Source organism: Ochotona curzoniae, unplaced genomic scaffold (genome assembly GCF_017591425.1).
Source record: "Ochotona curzoniae isolate NIBS_2020 unplaced genomic scaffold, NIBS_Ocur_1.0 scaffold_2453, whole genome shotgun sequence".
NCBI lineage: Eukaryota > Metazoa > Chordata > Mammalia > Lagomorpha > Ochotonidae > Ochotona > Ochotona curzoniae.
The window spans coordinates 11,666,814-11,686,776 of NW_024467094.1; the positions used below are offsets into that span (position 1 = coordinate 11,666,814).

A 19,963-nucleotide genomic window follows, 5' to 3' on the forward strand; every position below is an offset into this window, starting at 1 on the left:
TGGCGTCTTTTAAATTTCCCTGCACCCCCCCCCACCTGACCCATAACCTGACTAGCACCAGAGGGGCTCAGGATCAAAGGCTCAGCTCTGGGCATAGCACCTAGAGTGTGCCATTCCCTGCACACCAGCTGGTTCCTTTTCACTTCCAGGGTTACAGAAGGGGCACTGAGCTCTGGTGGACCAGACAAGGGCAGTGTGGTGTGTATTACCCTCTCTAGTTCTTTTACAGTCCCTCCTGGGATGCCCTGACATTTTGGTTGATTATTAGTGCTACTTCTTTACAAACTACACTTTGTAGAATTGATTAGATCACCTTGTTTATTTAATGTGAGTTTGTGCCTTTTTGTCTCAATCTTCCAATAGTTATATTGGGGGGAAAAGAAAGCAGTCTAATAAAGTCCTAGACAGCTACTTATTGGTGATGTTTTTATGTCCAATTTTTACAACTTAGATAGCCTCAAACTCTTAACTGATGTCCCCCATTTTTATTTATTTATTCTTATTGGAAAGGAAAGGCTGAAATACAGAGAGAAGGAAAGAGAGAGGAAGATCTTCTGTGTGAAATGGCCATGATGGCCGGAGCTGAGCTAAGCTGATCTGAAGCCAGGAGGAGCCAGGAGCTTCTCCCAGGTCTCCCATGCAGATGCAGGGTCCCAAGACTCTGGGGGCTCTGGCTGCTTTTCCAGTCCACAAGCAGGGAGCTGGGTGGGGAGTGGAGCAGCCGGGACTAGAACTGGTGTCCATATGGACTCTTCGTGCTTGCAAAGCGAGGATTTAGCCAGTGAGCCGTTGCACCAGGCCCCACTGAAACCCCTCCCCCCCTTTTTTTTTTAACCAGGACAGGACAAGAGGTCTCTGAAAATTTTTACTGTGGGTTTCCATAAATAAAATCATTTCTTTGTTCAATTGAGAAATCACAGTAATCTTGGTCTTAAATGTGGGACCCAACAGAAGCAGTGCTTTACTGTCCATCCACTGATGCCTAATGTCCCGGGAGGCCGTGTCTTAGCGGGCAAACCCATGAATCTGAAACACCCGGGGGGCCACGAGAGGGTGGGGACAGGGACCCGGGGCGCGTGCGCCACCCGGACAGGACCCCGCGGGCTCCCGGGGCGACAGCGGCCGGCACAAGCCCAGGGCCCCACAGGCCTCGCCCGGGTGGGTGGACGCGGCTCCCCGGGGCGGGCGTGGCCAGCGCAGGGCAGGCCGGGAGCCGCGGCCAGTGTTACGTCGCGCGCCGGGCACGCCTCGCCGACCGCCCGCTTCCTACCGCTCCCTCGCCTCGGCTCGCGCCGCCCGCGCTCCGGGGACCCGCCTCCTCCGGGTCCGCCCCTTACGGAAGCCGAGGAGGACGGCCCGAATCCGGAAGGAAAACAGTGGGCGAGAGCAAGGCGAGGCGGCGCAGACATGGAGGCGGACCCCGGCGAGTGGGCCGACAACGAGGAGCTGGAGCCGGAGGACGGTGGCCCGCCGGACTCCTTCGAGAGCGCCATGGCCACCCTAAACTTGGGAGATTACAGTGGGCCGAACATCTGGAAGCTCGGGTGAGCCGGAGGGGTCTGCTACGAGTCGGGCGCTGCCTTCACCCTCCTGGTGTCGGGGCATCTAGGGTCTGACCAGCCTGAGAAAGGAGCGGGCACAGGCTCCTAGGGCGGCCCCTCAGGTTCTCGCAGGCCAGTGTCGAGTAAGGGGGTGGTGACAGGGTCTGAGCTTTGCGCCCCCTGCTAAAGTCGGGCCGCGGTGTCCATGGGGACACTTCCTTTGCAAGGATGTCCCGGTTGGTTTCTGAAGCGGTGGCAGTCAACAGCACCCCCCGGCATTCGCCCCTTGTTGCTGCCTGTGAATAGCATGTACATCATGGGACCTGCCTGATCCCGTTATGACCTCCGGAAATCGGGAATCAGCTTTAGATAAGACCTTTCGGTGAAGCCCACGTCGTTGCCCTGTCTCATGCCAGTGCTTTGAGGAGAAACCATGCTAATCTCCATCTTAGTGTAAGTCACGAGCATGGATTTGCTCCTGATCATGGGCCTTGAGAGGGAGGACATGAAATCCCCACTTTGGGTCAGCAGCCACTTAGCGCAGGTGCCTGGCGCGGGCTCAGCAGCCACTTAGAGCAAGGCAAACATGGAGCCTTTGAGTGTGAGAGGGCTTACTTACTCCTCAGATGGACAGCAGGGGGAGATCGTAAACAAATAAAGGCCACTCAGTTCCGAGGAAGGTGTGTTTTTGTTTATGTACCTTCATGGGGGGTGGGGGGCGGTGGGAAATTGCTGTAAGCTTGCCAAAAATTTCTTCAAGTCGTGTTCTCTAAACAAGGACCTGTGATAGAGGTGTTGGAGGGCAGCGTGTCCCCGCTGCTGCAGCCGGTCCTCCTCACAGTGGACCCAGGGCTCCCCTGAGGCTTGGCCCCTGTGCTTGGTCGCTGTGGGATCTGCATCGCTCGCTGTGTGACCCAGTCTGGGACTGCCTGGGAAGAGTCCCATAACTGTTGGCGGTCTCTTATTCCCTCCTGGTCCCCAGCCTCTGAGTTAGTTCACTTGCTTCCCTAGAACCCAACAGAGGTGGAGAATATTCCCCCAAATGATGGAATTCCCAGGGGAGGGGTAGACTCTGGGAAGATGCTGAGAATTACGGAGTTCCTGCTAAGTGTGAGGCAGCATTGGTTGCGCTGGGGCTATGCTAGCAGAAGTAAGTAAGAGCTGTTCTCTCTGTTACTGTGAAATATTCCTGTCTGGACCCCTCGCTGAGGTGTCTGACCTCTTCTCTGTTCCCACCCCAACCTTCCTGGTGGTTTCAGAATTGGCTAGGGCAGGAAGGGGATGGACAAGGTATGGATGGCCAGAGGGCCTGATGAGTTTCAGGAACACTGGCTATTTGTCCAGACCCCCATCCCTTCCCTTGCACAACCCAACAGCCTTTGAGCCAGAGCCAGCAGTACCCGTGCTGCTGACGTTGGGCAGCTGTGTGGCTGCATGGAGGAGCCAGGCTGGGGTGGAGATTTCCTGCTTTAGGAGACAAAGCTTGAAGGTCACTGCCCCGCTCCCACCACCTGATACAGACACAGCAGCTGTCTGCAGGACACCCAGGGGCAAGCCTCGGCTGCTGTCCGTGCTCCACCATGCTCTCTGACTTCTTTCTTCCTTGCTTCTTTAGTGTGCACGTGGTGACGTGGAACGTGGCTTCAGCAGCACCTCCCGAAGACCTCAGTGACCTGCTTCAGCTGAACAACCAGGACCTCAACCTGGATTTGTATGTTATTGGGTATGTGTCTGTAGGGACCCCCTTCTCCCGTCCCCATGTGTCTGAGGTCAGATGAGCCTGAGCAATTCCCAGATGTCCCCACAGGGACCTGGTCCTCCCTCGCTGCAGAGGCTGTGGCCAGGAGCCAGGGAACCTGATGGGATATCTGCCCGTCCAGTGTCTCTTGTCCTGGGTCAGCAGTGGCAGGGAATTAGAGGTCAGTAGCCAGGCAGCCAGGGGAGGGAGGACGTGAGAGTTGAAGTGTACTGAGAACAGTGCTGTGCGTCCCTGGCAGAGGCAATAACCTTGGCCCAGGGGCAAGCCTCTGACCCGGGATGGTCAGTTTGCAGGAAATGAACTCGGGGATTATAAGCTTCCTTTCCGATACTGCCTTTGAAGACCCATGGAGCAGTTTCTTCATGGATGTGCTTTCCCCTCTGAACTTCGTCAAGGTAACTTACAAGTTCATGGGGCTAGAGAAACGAGACATTTGTCTCTCCTCAGCTGAGCCCCAGGAATTGGTGTGATGTGTTCCTGTTACTCCCAGTCAATCCTTTGGTGATATCTCTCAGTCACTGAGAGTTTATTTATTCTCTTAAAATGATTTATTTATTTGAAAGGCAGAGTTAAGAGATAGGTATTGCAGCCACTGGGTTCACACCTCACATGGCCACAGCGGCCGAAGTAGGGCCATGCTGAAGCCAGCAGTCAGGTGGCCGGGACCTAAGCACTCGGGCCACCGTCGCTGCCTTCCCAGACTCATTAGCAAGAAGCTTAACACAAAGCAGAACAGTGGGCACTCCAGCTGGCACTGTGGTATAGGATGCCTACATCTTATCCCACAAGCAACAACTTAATCTGCTGCACCACAGGCTGGACCCCGTCTGAGAGGCTTAAGGCTTGCTAACTGCTGATTCACTGGGCTCCCTGCTTTGTGCCTTTGCACCTTGTCAAGAGCGAGCTGGGTGGGGCTCCAGAGATTCCTTTAACACCTAGAAATGCGTCAACCTGGAGGGCTTTTGGGGCGGGGGTAGGGGGGCTTCTCCCTCCCCAAGCCTCCAGTCACTCACTATTCATGCACCCATCCTAAATTCTAATAGTGTCGTAATAATTCTTGCCATTAGTCAATTCGTTATTTAGTGTTGTGTCTCATAAATAAGCTCTAAGCTCTTTATCTATATTATTTTTAAATCTTAGAAAACAAAAAAAAAAACCAGCCTTGACAACTCTCCTTAAATAAGGTATTCTACAAATGAAACCGCAGCTCAGAAGCCTTGTGAGCTTCTGGAAGCTAAGTCTTCCAGTGTTCATAAGCCATATTCTGAAGATCCGTACTTACTGTTAACGTTGCTGGGCGTTAACACTTGACAGGTGTCTCACAGCTGCTCTGTCCCCCAGTCACAGGGGAAATGCACGCCACGTTTCTAGGGGTCCCAGTGGTTAGCCCACAAGAGATAGGAGTGGGTCTTAGAGAAACCAGTGTACTTTTGGGGACCCTTTAGGCACCCTTTAGACCAGGGTTAAGGAGTCATTTTTATTATTGTTGTTGTTGCTGTTAAGAGGAAGATCTTCCATCTGATAATTCACTTCCCAAGTGACCACAATTGTCAGAGCTGAGTCAATTCAAAGCCAAGAGCTTCTTCCAAGTCTCCCACACGGGTGCAGGGTCCCAAGGCTTTGGGCCGTCCTCGACTGCTTTCCCAGGCCACAAGCAGGGAGCTGGATGGGAAGTGGGGCCACTGAGATTAGAATCAGCGCTCATGTGGGATCTCGGCACACTCAAGGCAAGGACTTAAGCCACTGGGCTACTGCGCTGGGCCCTAGGAAGCCATTTTTCTGCCAAGGACCCCTTGAATGTTTAGGACCTCATTCATGGGCCATAGGAAATTATCAACTTAAAAATTAGCCTGTCATACTGGCTAGATGTCTTGCTCCCTCCCCCACTCTAGCCCATAGGAGAACCCACAGGCAAGCTCAAGGTTGCTGCGTTTTTAACCTTGTTTCTTTTCTGCACACCTGACTGATAAAACATGTTCCCATGGCTTGAAAATACCAGAATTTTCTATGCCCTTCCTTTGGTGGATGACTGTTGATCTTTAGAATTAATTTGTTAGTCTGCTTTCCCAGAGAGCAAGGTTGGGGGCTGGAGCTGTAGGGCAAAGGCGGTATCCTTCCAAGGAGGAAGAATGGGAAGGAGGAATACAAAGTTTTGTTCTCCTGAGGCTAGAAAATGCCACACACATACACACCCACTGAGCGCTTGGTTCTCTCCAAATCAAATCTGAATAAATAAAACTGTACCCCATGGAAGGTGGAACCATTTGTTTTTTGTCACCTCCCTTGCCAGGGTCTCACAGGCCTCCTGCCCCTTGGCTGAATGGCGAAGGGTTGAGAGGATGGAATTGGGCCAAGGAAATGAGCTCAGCTTGTGGCAAGCACACAACCCATTTGACCCTGTGACCTCCTGGGATCAATCAGCTGCTCTGAACGCCCCTCATTCCCCCACCCAAGAAGTGGGGTGAGGGGCACACCCTGTATCCAGCCTGGGTTTTGGGGGAGAGCAAGCATGGGTTGAACATCCTAAGGCTAACCCTGTTTGCCTGTTGCCCGGACACCCAGCCCCTCCTGCCCCTCCTCTCTCTAATTCCTCTGCTGTTCTTGCCTTCAGCTGACATTTCCCTTTAAAGTCTCCTGCTTTTCTCCAAGCCTCCCCCCCTTCTGCTAGTGTAACCTTGCCCTGTTCCCACCCGTTCCTCCCCCACTTCCTGTGGCTCCTTCACAAGGTGGGCTACGGTCTACATGGCTGAGCCTAGTCCTAGGCCTTAACCTGCTCTGTGAGTTAAGGTTCAACTTGAACCTACTTGTGAGCCTTTATCAGAGCCCTGGTTGCACAGGGGCAGATGGAACCTGGGGTGAAGGGTAACTGGTGCCTGGGCACCTAGTGGTGACTGCTGGCCAACCCCGGGTCCTGACGTGCAGTCCTGCTTCACTCCCAAGTTTGTGGTTCCTTCTGCTTTGCCTCCTGCACAGCGCTACAGCTCTTGGCCTGGGGGATCCAGTTTCATAATTCCTGGAAGGCCCTAGAACACGCTCCCCACCCGGGGATTTCCTTCTTGGCTTCTATACTTCATGCTCCGGAAACAGCTCCTTAAGTGGTGGGTGTAGACAGCCGGATCCTGAGAGAGAGGTGCCTGGCTGAGACCCATTCCCACCAGAGGGTAAAGCTATGGGAAATCCAGGCCCTGACACCGTTACCCAGACCGGCCGCAGCCCCCCAGAGTCACCACAGGGGACATTGGTGGCCCGTGGGCTTGGAGGAGGAAAAAACACGGGAAGGCCTTGCAGTAGTGCTTAACTGCTCTCTGACCCCTGCTGTCATCTGCACCCTCACTCTCCTCCACACGCCTCGTCTCTTTGGACAGCAGTTGCTTACAGTAAGTGAGGAGTTGAGGGGGACACTGTCTTAGCTTTCTTTCCCCCACAGTACACCAAAGTGTGCTGAAATTAAGTGTATGATTGGGTGAATTTAAATAATTTTTTAAGATTGTATTTATTTTTATTGCAAAGTCAGATATACAGAGAGGAGGAGAGACAGAGAGGAAGATCTTCCATCTGATGATTCACTCCGCAAATGGCTGCAATGGCTGGATCTGAGCTGATCCAAAGCCAGGAGACTGGAGCTTCTTCCGGGTCTCCCATGAGGGTGCAGGGTCCCAAGGCTTTGGGCCATCCTTGAGTGCTTTCCCAGGCTACAAGCAGGAGGTGGATGGCAAGCGGGGCCTCTGGGATTAGAACTAACACCCATATGGGATCCCGGGGCCTTCAAGGCAAGGACGTTAGCTGCTAGGCTATTGTGCTGGGCCCAGTTATTTTTTATTATTATTATTATTATTGTTTCAGTTAATTTGACAGAGGAGTAAGAGTTCCTGTGTGCCTGATCATTCCTCAAATCCTCATACCCCAGCCAAGTTGAGGCCTAAACTAGAAGCAAGGAGTCTAATCAAGGCTGTCTCCCCCTCATCCCCCATGCTACTGTGGGAGACGGGTGCCTCAGCCAGAAGGGCCAGAAACCTGTCGCTTGTTATAATTTAAAACTGATTGTATTAATTAATTATTTAATTGAAAGATGGACAGAAAGAGGGAAAGGTCTTCCACCAGTGGTTCATTCCCCAGCTGCCCACAACAGCCAAAGCTGGGCCAGGCCAAAGCCAGGAGGCAAGAAAACAGACTGGCTGGAAGGTGTAGGCAGAGAGCCAAGTGCTGGAGCCATCCCCTGCTCCTCCCAGGATGCGCATGAGCAGGAAGCTGGAATCGACAGCAGATATGGGACTCCAACCCAGGCACTTTCAGTCCAGACACTTGGGGCCATTCCAAGCAGCAGCTCCCGCCGTGCCAAGTGCCTGCCCAGCGTGGTGACTTTCCAGGTGTTTCCACACATCCTTGTTACCATCCACCAAATGAAGATATAGGATATTTCTGATACCCTCTCATGTTCCTTCCTTGGATTTATTTTTTTAAGCTAAAAATTAATAGCTGTCAGATAATCCTTGCAGCATATGTTCGATTGCGTTATTCGTGCTTTATCCGTGAGAAAATAGCGTGAGTCACTTGCACAATAGCAGATCTCAAGCAGGAAGATCGAGATGTGGACCTAGATCTTCCTAATACTTTAGCCACTGTCCTGGATCACCATAGTTCTCTTTGAGGCCCTGACCAGCAGGGTCCCTGCCCAGGAGGGTAATCAGGATGTCAGGATGACGGTGCTAAGGGGAGCAGTTCAGTCCACTTGGAGCAGAAACTGAAACCTGGGGCCTGAAGTGTGTCATTTGGCAGCTGACGGAAGGAAGGGAGTAGCCAGGATTGCAAAGGCCCTGCAGCAGGACACTGTGTGTAGCGGCACCCCCAGCAAGGACACTCTACCTGTGCAGGTAACAAATGACCTTTGCCCTCACTCTCCTGCAGGTCTCCCATGTCCGCATGCAGGGGCTTCTCTTACTGATCTTTGTCAAGTATCATCATCTACCCTTTATCCAGATCCTCTCTACGAAGTCCATCCCCACTGGCTTGTACGGGTACTGGGTAAGGACCGAGTAGCTATCTGAGTCCTGGGCCAGGAAAGGCTGGGAGCTTGAGAACTGGGTAAAAGGAACACCCAGTGAAATGAATCCTGGGACATTGTCCCACCCACAGTCCTGCATGCTCATTCTCCTGCCTCAGAGGGAACGTGGTATCCAAGACCCAAGGCTGGATCAACCAACCTGGGTGCATAAAGAGACGACCCTGGGAAGCCGGCTGGCTGGCCCTGAGACTTTCTGTCCTGACACCCAAGAGGGAGAAAACAGGGGTCTCGATGCAGTCCAGAGTGGCTTCCCACCCTTCTGCCCACCCATCCTCCCAGGGCAATAAAGGGGGCGTCAACATCTGCCTGAAGGTTTACGGCTACTACATCAGTGTTATCAACTGCCACCTGCCTCCCCACGTGTCCAACAATGACAAGCGGCTGGAGCACTTTGACCGGATCCTAGAGATGCAGAATTTTGAGGAACGTGGCATCCCCAACATCCTGGACCATGAGTGAGCCTGGAGCTGTAACTGTCCACTTCCCTGCCTGGGGCTGACCCTGCCTCCCCTTTTCTGCCCAGTCACAGCTCCTCGGAGTCTGTCAGGGCTCTGCCTCCCAACTTCCCCTGGCCCCTCCCTGTGGTCCCCTCTGTTGTCCCACCCAGCTTGGCCTCCCTAGAACCTGCTTCCTGCAGTCCTCCTAGCCTGCCTGCAAACCTTCTTAGCAACCCTCATCAAGAACTTACGGGGCTCCTGAGGTCACCGGAAGGACTGTTTCTCAGCCCTTTCTGGTGACTAGCTGATGACAGGGAGTTGGGGATGAGGGGGCGGATAGCTGGAGATTGCTCTGTGTTTGCCATATGCCTTCCAGGCTGCTCTCTGCCCCTCAAGTGGTGGCACGGGGATCCTGAGCACAGTCCTGCCGGTTCCAGGCCTGCTCATCTCCACAGGGTCTTTCCCCACCCCCCTGGCTTCTCCCTGGCCCCCTCCCTGGCGTTCCCTCCAGCACCCTGGGATTGAGCAGGCTGGAGCTCCCCGAAGTGCCTCCCTTCTCTTACTGCATCACGGACCCTCAGGCAGCCCTCCTGTCTTTCTGAAGCCTCATCCTCTGGTTTGGAGACATGAACTTTCGGATCCAGGATTTGGGGCTGCACTTTGTTCGACAGTGCATATCAAATCAGTACTTCAGTTCCCTGTGGGAGAAGGATCAGGTACTGAGTGCTGGATGGTCCGGGGGGCAGGCAGGGATGGGAGCCACTGTGCAGACCCAGGGAAGTGTGTTTGCCAAGAGTGGCCCTCGCCTTCCCTCAGTGGTGGGCGGGGGAGAGCCTGCAGGGCTTCACCTGCTGGTACCTGAACTTCACTGGGAACAGCTAGGTGGTCACTGCTGCGGGATGCAGGCTGGAATAGGAGCCCACAATTTTGGGCCTGCCATGGCCCCACACCATGTGCCAGCCCATGCGTGTCCCTGTTGTCTTCCATCCCCCACTTTATTTCCTCCTAGTGGATGAGACCCTACCTCTTTGGGGGATCCTGGCTACAGAAAGCTACCCCCTAACACTTGTCTGCTAGTGAGTCCCAGAGAGTAGGAATTCTAAGCATGGTCCCTTGTAGTCAACGACTGAGAAGTGGGGTGCTGTTTCTAGAAGAGTTGGGGCTGGGGCAGAGGAAGAGCATTGCCTGACTTGGGCCCCCTTAGGTTGACACATGCTGACCCCCTGGATGGACTGTGGTGCCAGGCCAGTAGGCTAGTGCTGTGGGGAATTGGGAACTCTGTCTTTACAGCTCAGAATTGCCAAGAAAAAGGACCCTCTGCTCCGGGAGTTCCAGGAGGGGCCCCTGCTCTTCCCACCCACGTACAAGTTTGACATAGACTCCAACAACTACGACACCAGGTGAGAAGGAGTGGCAGGTGGGGTGGGCCTAGGAAGGAGGTTGCGCAGCTCTGGCAGTGGCAGAATCACACTTCAGCTGTCTCCTGGGAAATGGTCCCTCTGGCTCCTCCCCAGCTCATTTTCTTAGTGGGAAGGAAGGTGGGTGTTAGCAGTGCATGGGATGGGACAGAGAGAGCAGAGGAAGGGACAGAGGTAGCTGAGGCCCACCCCCCCAAGAACAGACTGCATGTCAGTGTTTGGAAGCCCTGGTTCCGCCCAGTTTCTACAGCCTTCTGCTTCCCATAGTTTGGCTCAACAAATTGTTGGCATGCCATGCCCCTGCTGCAGCCCTTGAATGGGTGGAGTCCCATGAGAGGAGGGGAGGAAGTAGTTGCAGTGGAGAATTCCATGGGGAACAGCACAAAGTCTGTGCATCTAGCGGTTAGAACAGCAGCTCTGCCTCTCCTCAGTTGTGCAACCTTGGGCAATGTGTTTAAACTTCACTTTTGTCATCTGTACAAAGGATGGAGAGCAGACCCCATGCCTGTCGCTCAGGAAGCACACCACTGGGCCTGGGGCGTGGTTTTAGATTTGTGTCTTCAGGCAGTAGTTTTATCAAATCCCTTTCTAATTTGCTGAGAGGAGTCCATCCCTGAGGCTCCAGCAACAGGTGCTTGACCCCATCTCTGTTGAAGATCCTATTCTGAGGAAGGATGAGTCCCTTATACAGCTTGTTATGTTTCACCTATAGCAGCAGCTTCTTTCCTTGTATCAGGGCTATTAGAAAGGTAGGAATTGAGGGGAGGGGGACAGAGAAGAGGGAATCTCAGCTCCTGGGAATTAAGAGGTGAACAGAATCTCCACAGGCAAGCCAGAGCAAAAAGTGAAACCATAGCTCAGTTCTGGAAATAATGTGGCAGGGGCAAAACGCAGCAGCCAAGGAAAGGGGGAGAAGGTGATAATGTAGCAAGACATGGTGGGGCCATGGCCAGGGCAGTCCACAGAAGGAAGAGGCCATGAACACTGCAGACAGAGCCCAGGCTGGCAACACAGGAAAGGAGGGAAGAGGGCAGACCCCAGCTGGCTGACTGGCCCTTGTCCACAGCTGCATGGCCTCCGCAGGACAGGCTGGTGTCTAGGCTGAGATCTCCACCAGCTCACTTCAGACCCTCTCTTGCCAGTGGGAGGACATAGGCCATGTGGCCAGGTGTCTCTGCCCCTAGGGGAGGCAGGAAGGGGATCCCACCAGAGTCCTTGGAGGACACTGGGGCTGGGTTGCCACTGACAGAATAGAGGCTCAGAGATATTGGAGGACCGCTGGTGGTGGGGCTGGGGTTTGGACCCGGCTCTCTGCATTCTGCAGTGCTTGCAGCCCAGACCACCTAGGAATCCACAGCCAGTCTGGCTGTCAGAAAGGAAGGCTGGGCATGGTAGCAGATGCTTACTCTGGAGGAAACAGATGCTCAAAATAGCTCCCTGTCATTGACATGATTGAGCACCTGCCATGTGCCATGCCTTGTACAAAGGGCTTTGCATGTGTCACTCACTCAGTTCACAGCCTATCCTCATTCTGTGGGTGCTGTCATTACTGATGTCTGAGAAATGAGGAAATTGAGTCTCAGGGAATATCCCTAAGTCAGGTAGGGACAGATTCAGTGATCAAGCAAAAATGTGAACTCAGACCCATGTGCATTCAGTGCTCCTACCCCCTGCCCAGGAAATGGAGGAGTGTTGGGTAAGACCAGGGGACATTACAAGGAATATCCTAACAGCAGTTCCTCACTGATTGACAGGTCCTGTAGCGGGCAGAGCCTGAGTCCACGTGCAACAGGGACACTGCTGCCTAGTTAAACTCTTATGCCTTCTCCAGCTCAGCTCAGACACTGTCCCTCCTGGTCGTCCCTCATCAGCCTGAGAGGCCCTCTTGGGCCCCATGCTGCCCCTGCACTGGTCAGTGATGCTGTTAGGACACAGAGTCCCTTTCTTGGTGTGCTGTGAATGGCCGGAGTGGAGACTGGAGCTGATTCATGACTGGCGCTGGTGTGTGTTTGAATTGAGAGCCCGAGAGGACAAAAGGGAATGACATGGTGCTTTCTGAGCAGTCAGTCTAGCAGAGGGGCCTTCCCAAGGGCAGGGATCACATGACCACTGCCGGGTCCCTACATAATACAGGACCTTGGAGCAGAGGGTAAGGAGGTGAGTAGCTGATGACAGCAAGGGTTGGTGAGGCTCATTGTCAAGAGGAATATCTCAGGGGAAGCAGTAGAGTTAGGTGCAAAGACAGGCATTTCCATCTAACAGCAGCATGGTGAGAATCAGCCTCAGTGGGCTGGCCCCAGCACACAAAGTACCAGGGTTGGGGTGGCTGTTGGTGTACAGGTATAGCATGCAGCCAAGGGCAGGCGAGAGACCTGTCAGAATCCTTATAATGAACGCAGTCTCTATGTAGGCAGCGAGTAGAGGAGATTATGATCAAATCTGGTCAACAGTGGTTGCAGTTGAATGAGATGTTTGGCATTCTATAGGGAGCTGAAGGGAAAAGTGCTTTTGGAGCCAGAAGTTCAGCACATCACCACTTTGGAGTAAATAACCTGGCTCCTTTTTACTTACTTTTATTTGAAAGGCAGACATGGATCAGTAGACAACAAGAAAACTTTGTTCCATTTGCTAGTTCACTCCCCAAATTCCTAGAGACACTCAGGTGTATGCTAGGCCCGAATGAGAAAAATGGAAAAAGAGAAAAAGTGCCTCACATGGCAGGGACCCAAGTGCTGGAGCCATTATCTGCCTCCCAGGGTCTACGTTAGCAGGAAAGCTGGGTGAGAAGTAGAGGAGTCTTAAACTGTTCACTCCCGTGCTGCATTACAATAGCCCACCAGCATTGGTACCTATCACAGCACTTAGTAGTGCCCAAAGGGACCCAAATTTTAGCTGCTGTCATTACAGATATAGAAGAGCATGGAAAGCATGGAAGTAACATTATTAGAAAGTCAAATATACAGTGAGGAAGATCTTCCATCTGCTGATTAACTCCCCAAGTGGCCACAATGGTCAGAGGTGACCTGATCTGAGGCCAGAAGCCAGGAACCTCTTCTGGGTCTCCCACATAGGTCCAGAGTCCCAAGGTTTTGAGCTGTTCCCTACTGCTTTCCCAGGACTCAAGTAAGGAACTGGATGCGAAGCGGGGCTGCTAGGATTAGAACCAGCATCCATATGGGATCCTGGAGCATTCAAGGCAAGGACTTTAGCCACTAGGCTAACATGCCAGGCCCAGAAGTAGCATTTTTATGTTTGTTTTACTTATTTACTCATGTGCTTTTTAGTCCTATTGATTATGTCTCCAATTGTCTGGCATGTAAGAAAGAAAAAGATGTAAGAAAAGAAAACCTTGATGGGAAGGAAAGACTGGCTGTAATCAGGACTAAGGGAGATCTTGATGTGACAGCAAATCTGGCCTCTTTTTTTAATTATTATTATTTATTTTAGTTGGAAAGGCAGATTTTACAGAGAGGAGAGAGAGAAAGATTTTCCATCCACTGGTTCATTCCCCAAATTTGTCAGAACTGAACTGATCTGAAGCCAGGAGCCTTTTCCAGGTCTCCCATGTAGGTACAGGATCCCAAAGCAGGATCCCTACTGTTTTCCCAGGCCACAAGCAGGGAAGTGGAACCACTGGGACATGATTGCAGGTGGAAGATTAGCCAGTTGAACTATTGCATCAGGCCTAAGTCTGGGCTCTTTGACATGATAAGTAAGTTTGGAAGCTAGGGTGCTTGGAAAAGGGGTGTGTTGATGTGGTACTGATGGAACCTCCTGTTCAGTGGATTCAGGGACCCCTTGTCTGCAGACTCTAGAATAAGAATGACACATTTCACACCCTCCTGAAAGGTGCAGGGTTGGAAACAACCCAAAGAGTCAGCAAGCAGACCAGTTACTGCTTCTTGGCCACTCCCTTGACACACCCTTATTGCTTTAATCCTCACCATGGCTCTGTGAAGTCAGTCCTGGTATCATTTCATCTCACATTGGCAGAGAGAGAGGTTCAGAGAGGCGAGGTCATTGCCAAGGGGCCCTGGCTGTTAATGACCAGGCCAGAACCTGTCCCCACTTGGGCTCTGATGCTAGTCTCAGTTCACCACCATGACACCATTCTCCTCACCCACCAGTATCCTGCTTGGTTGCCTAAGTGACAGTAGTGCCTTCAGCAGGCACTGAGTAAGGTGGAAGGCAAAAGTAGCATTTTGCATGGGAGACAAGGGCGTGAGACTTGAGTGCAGTAAGTTTCAGCGGGCATTTTCAAGGGGAGAGATTGAGCTTAGGGCTTATTCATTCCTTTGGGCTGTTATTGAGTGTGTGTGTGCCAGGATCTTTGCTAGCACTGGAGACACACAGATAACAAAAGAACCTACCTTGGCCCGACAGCTCACGTACTAACTGATGTGCTGACTGAGGAACAGAAAATTACAGTGTGACACCTCTGTATAAGGGCCGGTGTGAAATGCACCCGAAGCAGAAAGTGCAGTCAGGGATGACTTCCTGACCAACATGCTCTCCCTGGCGAGAAAGTGTTTTGGGCAGCAGAACCTGCAGAAGCAAAGCTGCCAGGGAGGGCGGGTGTGGGCAAGACAGGTCTCCCAGTGAGTAGAGCATGCCAGGGCAGCCTGACACTCTGCCTGGGGCTCCAGCCTTCATTCTGGAAACAGAAGATTCTCTGAAGATTTTAGAGAATTGTATAATCTAGGGCTCTACTACTATGCACTCAAAAAAGAGGAACTCACAAACCTAACTGGACTCTGCTCCTGTGCAGATACAGGATTCCAAGCTGTTTTGTCTCCACTGGGAGGGTAGGACGTGGAGGCTGCTTTGGCAGGACTGGGTTAGGGATCAGACTTGCTTGTCCTCAGCAAATTCAGTTACCTCTAAGAAGAAACACTGTCCCTAGGGGCCCTGTGGCCTCTCGCACTTCTGGAAAAGGAAGAATGGGACATCTTCCAGGTGACTTTTGGAAACAGTGGCTGATGTTGGCAGTGGCAAACATCAACTGTACTAGACAGGTTACATGCCTGAGCCCCTCTCAGCAGCCCTGTGAAGCAACTGTCACGATCCCCGTTTTACCGTGGAGACGAGGAGGAGGTGTAAGAGGTGGTTAGGAGCATGTGTTCTGTGGCCGAGCTGCCTGGCCTTAAACTCTGACACTGAGGGTTGTGTGGTATTTGAAGAGTTTCTCCACATATAGAGAAGGAATGGCCATGGTTGCTGACCCCAGGCGTGAAATAAGCCCCCTCTTCCCAGGAACCAGCTGTCTTTTCCTGAGGTCAAACCTTTAGTAAACAGGAAACCAGATCCAAACTGAGATGGTATGTATTTTTTTTAATTGGAAAAGTAGGTCAGATTTACAGGGAGAAGAAGAGACAAAGATCTTCCATCCACTGTTTCATTCCCCAAATGGCCACAGTGGCTGGAGTGGAACCAATCTGAAGCCAGGATCCAGGAGCTTCTTCCTGGTCTTCCATGTGGGTGCAGGGTCCCAAGATTTTGGACTGTCTGTTGTTTTCCCAGGCTGTAAGCAGGGAACTGGATGGGAAGTGGAGCAGCCAGGACACAAACTGGTGTTCCTATGGGAACCTAGTATGTGCAAGGCCAGGATTTAGCTGTAGTGTGGAGGCCTGAGATGGGCCCAGACTAAACTGCATGATCTAAGTCTTACGTTGATTGATCTACTATTCCTTTTGTTCAAGAAGAGCTTTCAATGAAATATTTCTGAGCTACAGTTTCATTCAGTGAAATGTGGGCTAGACAGAGGGTCCTTGCTAAGTCTAATGAAAACCAACTGGTGGGCACCCCCCAGCTCTGGCCTGGGGTCTTTTGACTGCTGACAGACGCTGGAGTTAGTGGTCCTGGCAAGCCCAGGAAAGTAGACTCCTGCTTTCATGCCCTTTCTTGCCCCATCCCCATTCTTCCTCTTCCCTTAGTGAGAAAAGACGGAAGCCTGCCTGGACCGACCGTATATTATGGAGACTGAAGCGGCAACCCCAGGCCATCCCCCACATCTCCGGCCTGCCAGCCTACTTCACCCTGACCCTGAAGAGCTATAACAGCCACATGATGTACAGCATTAGTGACCACAAGCCGGTCACTGGCACCTTCGACTTGGAGGTGAACTTGGTGGAGGAGCAGCTAGTGCTGGGCCACCTCCCCAACCCTGCAGGCCTGGATTCTGATGTCAGCCAATCCCCCTGGGGGTACCTGTAGGAGGACTTGATTGCCGCTCCTCCCAGGTCAGGTATCCTGGCTCTCCTTAGGAGCTGTTGATGGCTCTGTCACAAACGTGTGCAGGCCCTTTGTTTCTTGGTTTCCATTTCCTCTTGGTACTCTCCCTGGGGGCTGGTGACTTCCATTACATTTATTACCTGCCGTGTGAAGCTGAGCTGGCTTTTCTTTGTCCCAGCTCCCCTGTGGCTCGAGTTGCAGAGGAAGCTGCCTCCATCCTTGCATCTTGTCCTCTGCTGACCAGGGTTGTGGCGGGTGGGGGGGCCCTCGGCCTGCATGGTTTTATTCTGCGCTCTCTGCTCTCCATCCATGTGCCTTCCTGTGTTCCCACACATCACCCCCCCCAAAAAATGGTCATGGGACCCTGAGTCTGAAGCCCTACAGGCCTGAGAGCAGCTACCTGTTTCCTTCTTTTAACCTGTAGCCTTTGTCATATTCCCAGCCCTCACCTGGCTCTCAGCCCCCTGATTCCTGGCCAGGCCAGCCAGCCACTGCGCCTGAAAACCCTGTCTCCTTTGTGCTGGCCAGCCCAGGTCAGCTAAGGCAATCTGTTGGGCTCTCGCACCCACCCCGGGGGCTCCCTGCTCTATTCGAGGAGTTGGTATTTTGGGGTTTCAATTCCCTGCCTGCCCCCGGTCTTCCTGGTCTCTTCCATGTGGGTGCAGGGTCCCAAGGCTTTGGACTATCTGTTGCTTTCCCAGGCCATAAGCAGGGAACTGGATGGGAAGTGGAGCAGCCAGGACACAAACTGGTGTCCCTTTGTATGTAGCTGAAGCCGTTGGTGTCTGCCCCCTTGATCACTCTGATGCCGGAGAGCCTGTGGACCATCGAGAATGACATGCTGATCAGCTATTCCTCAGACCCAGACTTCCTCAGCAGCCCTTGGGACTGGATCGGACTGTACAAGGTGACATGGCGGGCTGGGTGGCAGGTCAGCAGGCCACACAGCCTCAAGTCTGTCCCCTGGGGTGTGGAGCTACAGGGCCTGGGCATAGATACCCACCCAGGAGCTCACTGTCAGCTGCCTGGGTGCAGGGGTTGATCCAGAGGGGCTGACAGAACCAGGTGAGATTACTGACCACCCAATTGCCTTCCACAGCTGGGGATGCGCCACATTAATGACTATGTGTCCTATGTGTGGGTCGGGGACAACCAGGTCTCCTTCAGCAACAACCACCACCAGGTATGTGGACTGGCTTGGCAGGAACAGAGCACTGGCTAATGAGACCCTGAGCCCTGGAGCTGACCTCTTGGCCCTCCTACCTCCCCTTTAGGTGTACATGAACCTCAGCGACATCCCTGAGTCTAAGGACTCCTTTCTCCTCTGCTACTACAGCAACATTCTGAATTCGGTAGCAGGGATTAGCACACCCTTCAAGGTACAGGATACCCCAGAGGCATTGAAATCGTGGGTGCCTGAGAGGCCCAGGGCAGGGCCTACTGTTCCCCCATTCTGCCCTCTCCCCTGTGTTGTCCCCACAGATCCCACTTCGCTTCTTTTTGAAGGAGGACACACTGGCTGATGACAGCCCAGAGATCTCTGAGCATCAGTGAGAGCTGGCGGCTCCTACCCACGGGCATGTTGGGGCCAGGCCGAGCCAGTGAGGTGGCAGCCGAGCAACCTCCATGTACCCACCTCCCAAATGAGCTCTAGCAGACCTCTTTGTTCTCTCTGGTCCAGATCTCTGGAATGTACCACTTACTTATAGGTTTTTGTTGCTAAGGTGTTAGTAAAACCAGCTAGCTCGTCCCCGTGAAGACATGGGACAACCTACCCTTGGTGGGAAGGACCCTCTCGCTCTCATTCCATTTCGTAATTTCTCCCCCACACACTTGCAGCACTGCCAGGCCCTTACCCCAGCTGGCACAGGCCTGCATTCCTGTCACACCCTGCTGGGCCTCCGGCTGCCTGGGTGGGAGAGATGTGCCCAGCCGCGATAGAGTCCGGGAACCTTGGTATCCCATGGCTTGTGCCCGTGAGAGCTCAGCAGAGGCCTCAACAGAAGCTGCCTGGCTAAGTGGAGGGGGTCCTCTGCCTAGGCTATCTCCTATCAGCACAGTCTTGCCCCCTGCCTGCTGCAGGGAAGCTGACCCAGAAGTTACAGGGCCTGAGTAGAGAAAAGTAGGAAGGCCCCAGTCAATTTGTGTTGGAGACCCAGCTACCAACCTGCTCTCTCGGGAAGGGTTCCCAAGTGGTGGGGGCGGGGCAGCCCCCGCAGTTTCCCAGGGTGCTCACTGCCATGTCAAGCTCATCGACCCCCACCCTTGCCAGACCATATTGATCAAAAGCTGCTCCTTTCTCTGGGCCCCTTTGGATGTGGAGGTGGGGACAGGCAATGGGGAGAACCAGGATGTAGCCGTTTTGGGGGCTCTGGTCTTAGGGCCTTTCAGAGAGTATTTTCTAGGTGCTTTGTGGACACTCCTGCCGCTTGCCTCGTGCCAGTGGCAACTCAGCTGCCCTCGGCCCAGAAGATACCTCAGGGAGCCTACTCTGCCTGCCATGCCCATGCTGCGACCACAGGCTGAGGGTCCTTTCTCTGCATCCCCTCCTGCTGGGAATCTTATGTATGAAGAATGTCCCCTAGCTGCTCGCAGATGCTGGTTGGCTGTGTTCTCTCTGTTGGGGGGGGGCGGGCAATTAGAAGTGTGGCTTTGACACTTGTGTGTGCTTCCTTAATGTTGGGGAGAAGGGCAGAAGGCCCATGCCAGTGGGCATGGGATGCCTTGCTCCACTGCAAGGCCCAATGGATCCAGACTAGACTTCCTGGGTCTGAGGCTGCCAGGTGGGGCTGGGGTGGGGCTCTGGGTTGGGCCTCTCCTTCCGGTCCTGCTTAGCTGCTGAGTACAGTGGGCGTCTTGGCACTGACAGCTCCAAGCAGGTGCTCTCTGTACCACTCGGCTCTGCAGCTGGGCCCTGGGGTAATCCATCCACAACTGGCCCACCTTCCCTCTGCCCCGCCATGCCACAGAAAATGATTTATTTCCCCATACACACACAAACACACATACACACACACCAGCCATCCTCCGACAACCCAAAATGCCCTTCCATGCCTCTCTTACTTCCTCTCATGGGTACGACACCTGGCACCCCTCATTTGGCAGCTGGGGAACCTGAGGCTCAGAGCAATGGTGTGATGCACCCCACAGCTTCCTGAGTGGTGTGGCTTCACATGGGACCAGTGACCCAGGAGTGCCGTGTCTGGAGGCCTGTGCTGGAATCCTGGTTCTGTCCTACGCTGCTCACGGGTGTTTGAGAAGAGGACAGCTTCCAGCCCACAGGCACTCTGCCCACCTCTCCATCGCAGTTCCTGTGACCCTGGGACTGGAGCTGTACCCCCCCACTCCAGGCGGCCCCCCTGCCGTTTTCTCTGCCTCTTCACCCCTGCCCCCACTTCCTGGTGGAAGGGCCCCTCCTTGCCTGGGAGGGGTGAGACCAGGAGGGGTAGAGAGACGGAAAGGGGAAGGGGAATGCCCGCCCTCCCTTTTGGCCCCAGTCAGGATATGGCCGCTCT

General features: G+C 53.4%; 1 protein-coding gene across 1 annotated transcript; it reads left to right on the top strand.

The window, feature by feature from the left end:
- Positions 1–1,354: 1,354 nt before the first annotated feature.
- INPP5K (inositol polyphosphate-5-phosphatase K) lies at positions 1,355–19,104 on the top strand. Its single transcript, XM_041001694.1, has 12 exons — positions 1,355–1,544; positions 3,157–3,264; positions 3,587–3,695; positions 8,206–8,322; positions 8,642–8,817; positions 9,404–9,515; positions 10,090–10,199; positions 16,151–16,334; positions 17,218–17,355; positions 17,548–17,631; positions 17,723–17,827; positions 17,931–19,104. The coding sequence occupies exons 1-12, from the start codon at positions 1,408–1,410 to the stop codon at positions 18,000–18,002; spliced, it is 1,452 nt and encodes a 483-aa protein (XP_040857628.1). The 5' UTR covers positions 1,355–1,407; the 3' UTR covers positions 18,003–19,104.
- The last annotated feature ends 859 nt before the right edge of the window (positions 19,105–19,963 follow it).

Coding starts and splice junctions, on each gene's coding strand:
- INPP5K (XM_041001694.1), top strand. CDS start 1,408: ATGGAGGCGGACCCCGGCGAGTGGGCCGACAACGAGGAGCTGGAGCCG. Junction 17,356..17,547: donor ACTGGATCGGACTGTACAAG/GTGACATGGCGG, acceptor TGCCTTCCACAG/CTGGGGATGCGCCACATTAA. Junction 17,828..17,930: donor GGATTAGCACACCCTTCAAG/GTACAGGATACC, acceptor TTGTCCCCACAG/ATCCCACTTCGCTTCTTTTT.